This window comes from Bombina bombina, chromosome 2 (genome assembly GCF_027579735.1).
Source record: "Bombina bombina isolate aBomBom1 chromosome 2, aBomBom1.pri, whole genome shotgun sequence".
Taxonomy (NCBI): domain Eukaryota; kingdom Metazoa; phylum Chordata; class Amphibia; order Anura; family Bombinatoridae; genus Bombina; species Bombina bombina.
The window spans coordinates 529,771,804-529,784,055 of NC_069500.1; the positions used below are offsets into that span (position 1 = coordinate 529,771,804).

Consider the following 12,252-nt stretch of genomic DNA (forward strand, 5'->3'; position numbering starts at 1 on the left):
TCTCTCTCCACTTTTCTGTGTCATACCAATACCAACAAAAGAAATAAACATGAGCATGCCTAAACATTTGTAATTGCAACAATTTTCTGGGCGAAGTGGTGCATTATCTGACAGAAATGCAGGGGTGCCAGTATTATTTTTGGCCATGACTGTGTGTGTATATGTATGTATGTATGTATGTATATATATATATATATATATATATATATATATATAAATATAAATATATATATATATATATATATATATATATATATATATATATATATATATATATCTATATATATATATATATATATATATATCTTTCATGTAAGTGGCAAGAGTACATGAGCTAGTGATGTATGGGATATACATTCCTACCAGGAGGGGGCAAAGTTTCCCAAACCTCAAAATGCCTATAAATACACCTCCCACCACACTCATACCTTAGTTTTACAAACTTTGCCTCCTATGGAGGTGGTGAAGCAAGTTGTGTTTGATTTCTTGTGTGATATGCGCTTTTAAGCATTATGAAGCCCATTTCCTCTCAGAGTACAATGTTTGTCAGAGGGATGTGAAGGGAGAATTGCCTGTTGATTTTATGGTTTCACCCATGGGAAATCTATTCAAATGCTCTCTGTATTCGGTCGCAAGGATTCATCCCCTGCCTCCCTTTTCCGATCGATGTTATACTCCTATACCATTACATCTGCTGATATTTTTCAGTACATGTGGATGGGTGTCTTCTGGTAAGTATGTATCATTTTTTAAGACATTCTCAGCTATGTTTGGCGGTTTATGTTATAAAGTTTTAAATATATGTATTTGCTTATATTTGCCATGGGTCTATGTTTATTTCCCTTTTGCAGTATAACAGTTTCAGTATGGAATTTGTTTTGGGGAGTAATTTGTTTTCTTACCTCCAGTTGTTCAAATTTGACTTTTCACGGGCAAACTAGGCTCGCGAGGATGCAAAATGCTGTTTTTATTGCGTCATTCTTTGAGCGAAAATTTTTGGCACGAAGTTGAATCTGTTGTGATGCGAGTTGCGTCATTTCTTGCAAAAAAAAATTGCCACAAAGTCGTGTCCGTTATGACGCAAGTTACGTAATTTCATTGTTTTTTTTTCTGTCAGATATGCATCACTTTGCCCAGAAAATTGTTTCTCAGTAGTTTTGGGCTCCTCAGAGCAACCACAATCTCTGGAAGCTTTTGTTTGCTTGTTTTGTGGAGAGCTGGTGTATGACCAGGAAAACCCTCCTAGGCTGGCCGGGCTCCTGGAACTCCCGGTTGACCGCCTCACAACGGACACCCGCCTAACTCCTCTTAGGCTGGCCGGGCTCCTGGAACTCCCGGTCGGCCACAGGACAGCAGGACACCCGCTAACTTTACCCCTGGTCTCTCCAGCAGTCCTTTGCCCCAGAGCTCCGCTCTTTTGGGGATTGGTAGCCCCTAGGAAGGACAAGAGCTGTGGCAATTATCAGAGGGGAGCTCCTTTGGGAACTGGGGGTTTTGGACACCCCTAACCCCATAACTTCAACGGACTGTAACTCCGGTCCCCAGTAACGCATCATGCTGATTTTTGGACTGTGGCATCTGGGGACCGAGAGCTTTAAAATGAAGTGCCGCCGCTCCACCGAGATCACCCCGAAACTGCCACACCTAGGTTTTGGGATTATGGGAGACTGTGGCTCCTATGGAGGTGCAGGCTGTCTGGAGGGGCGGAAATGGTGGGAAAATAGTGGGATTGTCCTTTGTCTTATCAAGATGAGCTGTGTGTATAAAAGGAGTGTATGTTGTACAATAAAATCAGTTCTTATTTCACCTGAATGCTAGTCTGTCTAGTCATCTAGGTGGGCTCCTGCTAGAATCACTTTCCTGGGCTACATAGCAGCCTGTTCCAGGCAGAGGAAGGATACTCTGGCAGAGCTACCTAGTCTGGGTAGCTGGAGTCTGCCACAGAGTGGGACCCTGGGTACTGGTGCTGTCGGGCATCAGGGTAGCCAGCTACATAGCTGCAGTCGACAGGGAGGAAGCAGGACCCGTTTGGTGGAGCTACCCAGTCGGGGTAGCTGGGCTATCCGTCACATTGGTGGCAGTGGTGGGATCTGCTTCTTCCACACGGTTCCTGCTGACAGAGGAGAAGTGCCACAGTAACCGGTAACCATGGAGGCCGAGTTCCGATGGAGAATGCCAGAGGCGCTGGTCCCGCTGTACGGTCCTGGTTCTGCACAGAGCAAGCGGGAAAAGAGGAACTTTTTCCGTCAGCGACTCTGGAGGAAGGCTCTCCAACAGGAGCGGGACTGTTTTGGAAAGGTCCTCCCCACTGACACGGAAAGGTACTGGCTCCAGCTAGATGTACGAATGCCTTTCCTGGGAGAGCAGCCCAGGGAGGAACAGCTGATTGCCTTACACGGACTGGTCCAGACAGAGATGGCACTGGAGGATGGCTACCGAGCCCTCCAGTGGTATGCTATGCATGTGCGGTCATGGTTGGAGGAGGTCTACCCAACAGAGCGCTTTGGCGGCCCTGGATTACTATTTGAAAAGATGCTAAAGGACCCCTACTTTGGGGATAAGACTGACGAAAGGCTGGCTGAAATTTGCGGATACCGAGAGAGACTGTTGGATTTCTCGGGAGTGCCTAGGCTTGAAGCTGATCTGAATTTTATGATTGTACAGGAATGGGAACTGGAAGTGGCATATGCAGAGCTGCTGGATCCCAATCAGCAATCTGGCTCCGAGCTTATGGTCTTGGACCAGGGGGCCACCCTAGCAGAAGCGCTGGCAACAGGGCAGAGAGCCGCCAGCCTCTGTCCAGCAACAGCTCCAGGAAACCAGGGAGAGGAGGAAGTTGTCCTCCCTCCCCTTACAGAGAACCCCTTGCAGGAAGAGATGGATGTCGATACCTCTCCCCAGCAGCAGAACCCCTTCCTGGGAGAGGAGACAGTCAGTCTCTCTCCCCAGTGGCAGAGCCAGGTACAGGGAGAGGAGACAGTTGGTCTCTCTCCCCAGCGGCAGAGCCATCGCCTGGGAGCAGAGGTAGTCGTACTCCCTCCCCGTAAGCAGAACCCCTTCCTGGGAGAGGAGACAGTCAGTCTCTCTCCCCAGTGGCAGAGCCAGGTACAGGGAGAGGAGACAGTCGGTCTCTCTCCCCAGTGGCAAAGCCATCCCCCTGGGAGAGGAGGTAGTCGTCCTCCCTCCCCTTACAGAGAACCCCTTGCAGGGAGAGATGGATGTCGATACCTCTCCCTGTAAGCAGAACCCCTTCTGGGAGAGGAGACAGTTGGTCTCTCTCCCCAGCGGCAGATCTATCCTTCGGGAGCGGAGGTAGTCGTCCTCCCTCCCCTTACAGAGAAGCCCTTGCAGGGAGAGACGGGTATCGATATCTCTCCCCAGCGGCCGAATCCCTTTCTGGGAGAGGAGACAGTTGGTCTCTCTCCCCAGCGGCAGAACCCTGTACAGGGAGCAGAGACAGCTGGTCTCTTTCCCCAGCGGCAGCACAGTTTCCCATGGAGCGGAGGTAGCAGAGCTTCCACCCCAGCGGTAGATCTCCTTCTCGGGAGAAGAGACAGATGGTCTCTCCCCTCAGTAGCTTGGCAGGGCCTCTACCCTTTTCTTGTCCCAGAGTATTTCTCACCGGGGGCAGGCGTTGCATTGGGCAAGGAGGATAAAAGCTTATGCAGTTGGTGCCACATGTTTGGGCACCCGAGCTTTGCCTGCCCCACCAAGGAGCAACCTCCCCCTCCGGTCTGGGGTGGGAATACAGCCGGGAAACCGGCACTTGCTTTGTTTGTGGGTGGGTCAGCCGGTACTCAACAGAGTGTCACAGAGGGAGACAGTTTGGCCATGGAACTTAAGGACACTGGAACTTGTGGAACAGCAATTGTTTGGGAGCCGGCCTTGGCAAACTTGTTTGGGACTTTGCATTATGTCACTTTCCCTGCGCCCAGGGCGCAGGGTATAAACGCCAGCAGGAACCCCCCAGGATGCCCCAAGCTCAGGAGAGATGGGATAACCTCTCCCAGCAACCGAGAAGTGGAGGGCTACCGTCAGACAGCCCCAGGCCGACCCGTTAAGGGTCTAGCCGGGTCTGCCGAACTGGAGGGGGGGAGATGTCACGGATACCAGACAGCTAAGACTACCCCCAACCCCCCCCCCACAACCTCACCCCTGTTGTTTCTCAGTGGTTTTTGGCTCCTCAGAGCAACCACAATCTCTGGAAGCTTTTGTTTGCTTGTTTTGTGGAGAACTGGTGTATGACCAGGAAAACCCTCCTAGGCTGGCCGGGCTCCTGGAACTCCCGGTCGGCCGCCTCACAACAGACACCCGCCTAACTCCTCTCAGGCTGGCCGGGCTCCTGGAACTCCTGGTCGGCCGCAGGACACGTTTGGCGGAGCTACCCAGTCGGGGTAGCCGGGGTATCCGTCACAATAACATTGTTTTTTGCTTCAATATGTGAATCATTTTATTTATTATACTGTATTTGATGTCATTTAAGATTAATGTCAAATATATGTTTTTATCCTATTTAGAAGAGCTTTATGGATTGAATCTTGAAATTCTGACATGGTGCATACATTTTAAATTATCTCTATTTTCAGGGTAATAATTAGTTTGGTTCTCAATTGGATTGTATTATCTCAATTATATCTGGGGATAAGGGAGTTTTTTTCTGCCCTTAGATAAGTAATTTAAGGGTAAATTTGAAGCTCTCATTTGTTTTCGTTCCTTTCGTGCCAGCTTTAGTCGCTTTTTATAAGACCAGACCTTTTTTGTCTCAAGGCCCAGTTTTTCATAGGATCTCAAATTTCTAAATTTTAAGGCATGGAATTTGAACGCTTAGTTTTTATTCATAGAAGTTTTTATGAAGCAGTTATTTTTTCTCTATGATACAGCTTTATAAATCTGTTTCAAGGAAATTTTAATTTACGGTTTGGAAATCCTATATTTCATGGTGTTCCACTCATGATTATTCTTGGAATTCGTTTGAATTCCTAGGATTTTAGTTTCTTCAGGATGATCTGAATTCAGATTTTTGTATGTAAATCATTTGAAAGGACAAATCTCTGCTTTTTTTTTTGTCTTATTTCATAAACAGATTGTTCAGCTTTCTGATTTTCACTGTTTAGTTCAGGTTTTGTTTCGTATCAAGCCTGTTATTATATCAATTTCTCCTCCTTGGAGTCTCAATTTGGTTTTTAAGTTTTTGCAGGTTTTTTCTTTGGAGTCTGCATTCTTTGGTTATTTATCTACTTTCTTGGAAAGTGTTATTTCTTTGGTTTTCTCTTCTGTTAGAAGAGTTTCTGAATTATCTGTTCTCTCTTGTGAGTCTCCTTATCTGATTTCCATCAAGATAAGCTGTTTTGCGAGATATGTCTTACATTTTTTTGCATTAGGTGGTGCATTTTTAACAACATTAATTGAGAGATTGTTTCTTCTTTGTGCCCTATCTCTAGCAATACTCCTAAGCGGTCTTTACATTCTTTGAATGTGGTAATAATTTTGCAATATTATGTTGAAACTACTTAGATTTCAGTAAGACTTCTAGTCTATTTATTTTTTCTGGTTGCAGAAAAAGTCTGGAAGATTTTGCCATTTCCTTGGCATCTTGGTCAGAGCTTTTGATTTTCAAAGCTTATTTGGAGGAGGAGCAGTATTCGCCTCAGCGTATTATAGTTCATTCTACTAGATCAGTCGCTATATCTTGGGTTTTCAAGAATGAAGCTTCAGTTGATCAAATTTGCATAGCGGCAGCTTGATCTTCTTTGTATATTTTTAGAAAAATTTTACCTTTTTGATGTGTTTGCTTTTTCTGAAGCTGTCTTTGGTAGAAAGGTTATTTAGGTAACTGTCTCAGTTTGATTCTAGTGCCTATGATTTGAGTTTTTTTATAATTTTTATGAAAAACGTAATTAATATTTGGATTTAATTTCTTAGTGGAAATAGCTGTTTTTATTTTATCCCTACCTCTCTAGTGACTCTGTGGACTTCCACATCTTGGGTATTATATCCCATACGTCACTAGCTCATGTACTCTTGCCACTTACATGAAAGAAAACATAATTTATATACGAACTTGCCTGATAAATTAATTTCTTTTATAGTGGCAAGAGTCCATGAGACCCACTCTATTTTTTGGTGGTTATGATTTTTTTTGTATAAAAGCACATATTTTTTCCAGTTCCTCTTTTTTATTCTTTTTTACTCCTTTTTACACATTACTACTTGGCTATATGTTAAACTAAGGTATGAGTGTAGTGGGAGGTATATTTATAGGCATTTTGAGGTTTGGGAAACTTTGCTCCCTCCTGCTAGGAATGTATATCCCATACGTTACTAGCTCATGGACTCTTGCCACTATGAAAGAAATGAATTTATCAGGTAAGTTCTTACATAAATAGTGTGTGTGTATATATATCTATGTGTGTGTATATGTTTAACCAATGGAAGATGGTCTTTCCCCCTTTTATTTTTAAATACAAAGTTTGGTTTAGCACAACTTACAAAAACTTTATATACATATCTTTGGGAGTGCTGCCAATGTTACCAAGTAGTTACACAAAATAGGGGGTATTGGCGCACATCCATTTGCAAATAAACGACACATTTTTTAAATGCTGCAAAAAATTGCCTGCAAAAACATCTATTCTTTTAAATAAAATTGGGATCTTAAGTCACACAATATGGCCATATTCTGCTTAACCAGTCACCAACTTACAAGGGGTTGACTGGTCCTAACACTACAGTCCTTTGCCTTTATGGGCTGAATCATTCATACTTTTTTAATTTCAGTTATTTTTTCCAAGGGTTGTGCTACCAAATATTAAATTGAGGGTGCCAATAATGTTGTCCAGTCCATTTTTGGAGTTTTGTGTGAAATGTGTCAGATTTTACTTTTTTCTCTACTTTTTGTGTCATATCAATACAAACAAAAGAAATAAACGTGAGAATGCCTAAACATTTGTAATTGCAACAATTTTCTGGGCCAAGTGGGACATTATCTGAGAAATGCAGGGGTGCCAATATTTTTGGCCATGACTGTAAAAATGTATATAGGTGTGTAATATTTTATTTTACTGTTTTACATGTGTTTTGAGCAACTTATATTTTAACCCTTACTCTTTACTTCATTGCTGAAGTAGCACTAAGTCGGCTGCGCTAACTAACCCTTCTCTGGTTAATGCGCTTTACCATGGATTTGTAAATCAAAGTCGTGTTCTGATAGTAGCTTGATCCAGCGATATTCATTATCATGCCAGCGCTATCATTAGCGGGCCACTTGTAATCTAGCCCTTTTATAGAACAGGATCCCACTTACATTTACCTATCCACTGACTCTTTGTTAGAAACATCCTATAGCGGCACTATAGTTATTCACAGACTCTAGAAAGTGAAGGTCTAAATCTGTAAACCAATCAGTTATATACAGACAAAGCCATTTTATGGTAATCTTAAGACTAAAGAGAATGGCTTGTAAGTAAGGGCTCCTTAGCTGTATTTTGGTGGATATGATCTCTTTTCTTTATATGCCTTTTCTATAGATGCCTGTATATAGTATATAAATGTGCCCCTTAGCTAGAGGTGTTTGAAGATCTTTTGCTTAATAACTGAATAGTCACAATATTGTTTTACAGAGCCTCCCTGCCTATTAGTGCTCAATCCCAGGGCTTCCTCTTGTTCTTCACATAGTCTTCATACTGTGTCTATACCCCCCCCCTCTTTCAATGCTTTTAATGTGACCCCTTTTTCTATCAGTGCTCTATCACACAATGCTTTTTGTGACCCCTTTTTCTATCTGTGCTCTATCACACAGTGCTTTTTTCCCTCCACTAAAGTACATTATCACAGTGAGATATTTTGTTATTTTCAGGCTGACAAACTGATTGCAACAGGATTTCCACAAAAGATGTCTGAACTGGATGTATTAATACATGTAAGTTGGGGATAGAGAGTCTCACCAGACCTGAGAGCTTTAGATCATCGTGCAGGCCTGTATGAGTGAGCCTTCACTGCAAGGGCTATTTGTATTTAATACATTTCCTCCTAAATGTATTGAACAATTTTTTTGAGGAAATTTTCCACTCAATGCTAATGAAGATATTGTGGTTGAACCTTGTTCTACTTTGTATACTGAATATTCAGATTCTTAAAATTTGGATGCTAAGGATCATTCATTCATTCAAAGGGACGGTCTAATCCAGAATCTTTATTGTTTAAAAAGATAGATAATCCCTTTATTACCCATTCCCAAGTTTTGCATAACCAACACGGTTATATTAATATACTTTTTACCTCTGTGATTACCTTGTATCTAAGCAACTGCAGACTACTCCACTTATTTCAGTTCTTTTGACAGACTTGCATTTTAGCCAATCAGTGCTGACTCCTAGGTAATTCCACATGCGTGAGCACAATGTTATCTGTATGACTCACAAAAAACTAGCACCCTCAAACTGTGAAAATGCCCTGAGATAAAAGGCTTAGAAATTAGCATATGAGCCTACCTAAGTTTAGATTTCAACAAAGAATACCAAGAGAACAAAGAAAATGTGATGATAAAAGTAAATTAGAAATATCCCCTAATCTGAATCATGTAACTTTAATTTTGACTAGACTGTCCCTTTAAATTGTATGCTCTTTTTAAATAATGAAAGAAACAATTTGGGATTCCTGTCCCTTTAAGGAAAATGATTCCCATGTTCTTGTTTTTCCTAATTGAATTTATTTATAAAATATTTTACCAGGAAGGATACATTGAGATTTCTCTTATTTTCAAGTATGTCCTGGGTCCACAAAATAATTGCATTGATACAATAGGGTATAATAAAATACAAAAACAATATTAATACATAACATATGCAAACTTTAACATAGAACAGGTAGGAAATATAGAATCAACCATGACAGGTGCATTCTGTTTTGAGATATGTATAGAGGGATCTCTTAAAGGACCAGTAAACACAGCAGATTTGCATAATCCATCAAATGCAAGATAACAAGACAATACAATAGCATTTGCTCTGAATTTCAAATTAGTAGATTCTTTTCTAACACATTTCAAAGTTATGTATATTTCCACTCCCCCTGTACCATGTGATAGCAATCAGCCAATCACAAATGAATATACGTATAGTCTGAGTTCTTGCACATGCTCAGTAGGAGCTGGTGAGACAAAAAAAGTGTAAATATAAAAGACTGTGCACATTTTTTTTAATGGAAGTAAATTGGAAAGTTGTTTAAAATTACATGCTGTATCTGAATCATGAAAATTTAATAAAACCTGAGTGTCCCTTTAAAGGATTTTAGACTTGCGGAAGGTTTTAAAGTGTGCGGGAGGTCGTTCCATAATTGTGGTGCTCTGTAGGAAAAGGAGGATCGAGCTGCTTTCTTTTTGTATGGAGGCAAATAATGTGTTGGTATTGGATCAGAGATTATGGGAGGTGGGAACAGCCAGGGAGATCATTCTGCTCAGGTAGGGTGGGAGCTTCCCAGAAAATCTCTTAAACACCAGGCTGGAAAGATGGAGGGTGCGTCTGGATTCCAGCGACAGCCAGTTTAGTTCTTTTAGCATGTCACAATGGTGGGTCCTGTAGTTACATTGTAGCACAAAGCAGCAGAACGAGTTATACAGTGTATTAAGTTTATTAAGGTGAGTTTGCGGTGCAGGTGCATATACTACATCTCCATAAGCCATGATTTGTTTCTGTGCAGGGCACCTAGTTTTGGATAAAGTTTAGATGCAAGTTTTTCTATATGGAGGCCAAAAGATAGATTGGGGTCTAACAACATACCCAAGTATTTGAAAGAGTGGACTGCGGGCAGTGTGCCATTTCATTTTGTTTTAATGTGTAGATGGGACTTTTGTAGTTTGCGTAATTTAGGTACCGTTCCAAAGATCATTGTGACAGTTTTGTCAGTGTTTAGGAAGAGTTTGTTTTTTGAGATCCACTTTTCTACCTATGTGAACTGGTCTTGGAGCACTGCCTCAAGCTGCGGCAGATCGGATTTGTTTGCATAGATTACCGTGTCGTCTGCGTACATGTGTACAGTTGAGGATTTGCAGATAATTTATAAATAATGTGAATAGTAGGGGGTTGAGAATGGAACCTTGGGGAACACCACACGTGACTGGGAGAGGGAGGCAGTCGCTGTCAGAAATGGAGACATACTGTGATCGATCCGATACATATGATCGAAACCAGGTTAGCGGACAATCATCATTACCTGAGTTTTTTAGTTTGAGCAGTAGTATGTGGTGGTCTACTGTGTCAAAGGCCTTTGCAAAATCAAGAAAAATAGCTCCAGTTAGGTCTCCTTGTTCCATGCCAGTTTGGATGTCGTTGCAAACTTTTAGGAGGGCAGTTGTAGTGGAGTGATTCGGGCGAAAACATGATTGAACAGGGGTCATATAGCTAGATTGTTGGTAATACTCACATAGTTGCGTATGGACGCATTTTTCTAAGATTTTTGACAATACTGGGAGCAATGATATTGGGCGATAGTTGGTAACCATGGTTAACTCGCCACTTTTATGGATAGGCACTACTCTTACAGTCTTCCAAAGTTTGGGTATGTATCCAGACACCAAGGATTCATTAATTAGGGTTGTGAATAATTGAAGCTGTCCTGAGCCTTCCAATGTGTTGCTGGCACAGGCTTGAAGCAAATTATTTTAAAATGGTTTATATTATCAGAAAAATTATTTAAAATCTATTGACGATCAGAAGTGTATAAATAACGTTACAATAAACTTTCAACAGCCTGTTATTTATTTTTTTAGTCGTGGGAATTTGAAATCCATGTTTTCTGTTATTTTAAATGACTAAATGAAGTTGGTTTACATTGCATTTAATGGCATAACACAATCAAATACTGAGCACTGTCTGTTTACTGCCTTAGCCAAAGGAACGGAGAGTATATTGTATTATAGATTTTATTTGGTTAACCCTGTTTGTTTTCTGTTAGCACTTAGACAAGTCATCTCATTTAGTAGAGAGAGCACTGTACTGTACTATTTACAGGGGTTACTTTTGAATGTGGATAGATGAATCTAGATGATGTTATCCAGAGATATAATAGTGCTTGGGGAAGTGTTTGGTAAATTATAAGATAATTTTTCATATTTATCCAGTCACCTTAAAGGGAAACTGTAACCAAATTTTTTCTTTCGTGATTCAGATTGAGTATGACATTTTAAGCAACTTTCTAATTTTCTCCTATTATCAAATTTTCTTCATTCTCTTGGTATCTTTATTTGAAATGCAAGAATGTAAGTTTAGATGCCGGCCCATTTTTTTTGTGAACAACCTGGGTTGTCTTTGCTGATTGGTGTATAAATTCATCCACCAATAAAAAAGTGCTGTCCAGAGTACTGAAACCAAAAAAAGCTTAGATGCCTTCTTTTTCAAATAAAGATAGCAAGAGAACGAAGAAAAATTGATAATAGGAGTAAATTAGAAAGTTGCTTAAAATTGCATGTTCTTTCCGAATTACAAAAGAAAAAATTTGGGTTCAGTGTCCCTTTAACTCCTTAACAACCGAGGATGTGCAGGGTACGTCCTCAAAAAAAAAAGGCAGTTAACGCCTGAGGACGTACCCTGCACGTCCTCGGTGTGGAAAGCAGCTGGAAGCGATCCTGCTCGCTTCCAGCTGCTTTCTGGTTATTGCAGTGATGCCTCGATATGGAACAACCCCAACAATCAGCGCACCCAGTAAGGCTGAGAAAAGCAAACGATGGTAAGCAGTGAACTGCCTGTTTATTGTTTAGCTCAAACAAATGCACAATATAATAGGTAAATATCCATACAATGCCAAACAGGTAAAAAAGGCATAAGTGGTAAGTGACAGGCAAAATAAGGAAAACTAACTAACATCACAATGTACTAATTCAATTATACTTGATCAGTGTAAAGTCATTTTTTATATAAAAATGGAAAATGAAAAAATATAATAAAAAATATAACAAATATTAGCAATAATGCTAAGGCTGTAAAGAGACATTGTTTCAAAAAAACAATTCAAAAAGAGGAAAAAGTAACTTATTGATCTACATATAGCTTCACATCCCATTCTGAATTTAACCCATCTGGCATTCTAGTATCCAACTGAAAAATCCAATAAACTTCTCTTTTACTGAGAGTTATACCTCTATTACCACCTCTTGGGTGCCTTGGAATCAGTTGGATCGCTTGGAATGTCAGCAGGGAGCTGTCAGAATTATGATGTTGTTTGAAATGCAGGGAGATGGGAGTTGTGGACTCAGGATCC

The 12,252-nt window shown here is 40.9% G+C and overlaps 1 protein-coding gene across 1 annotated transcript in view; it reads left to right on the top strand.

The window, feature by feature from the left end:
- LOC128649217 (proteasome activator complex subunit 1) overlaps positions 1 to 12,252 on the top strand; it is a 102,158-nt gene that overhangs the window by 8,689 nt on the left and 81,217 nt on the right. Inside the window, exon 4 of the mRNA XM_053702354.1 lies at positions 7,856 to 7,918. Coding sequence (XP_053558329.1) covers positions 7,856 to 7,918 — 63 coding nt within the window. The remainder of the gene's footprint in view (positions 1 to 7,855; positions 7,919 to 12,252) is intronic.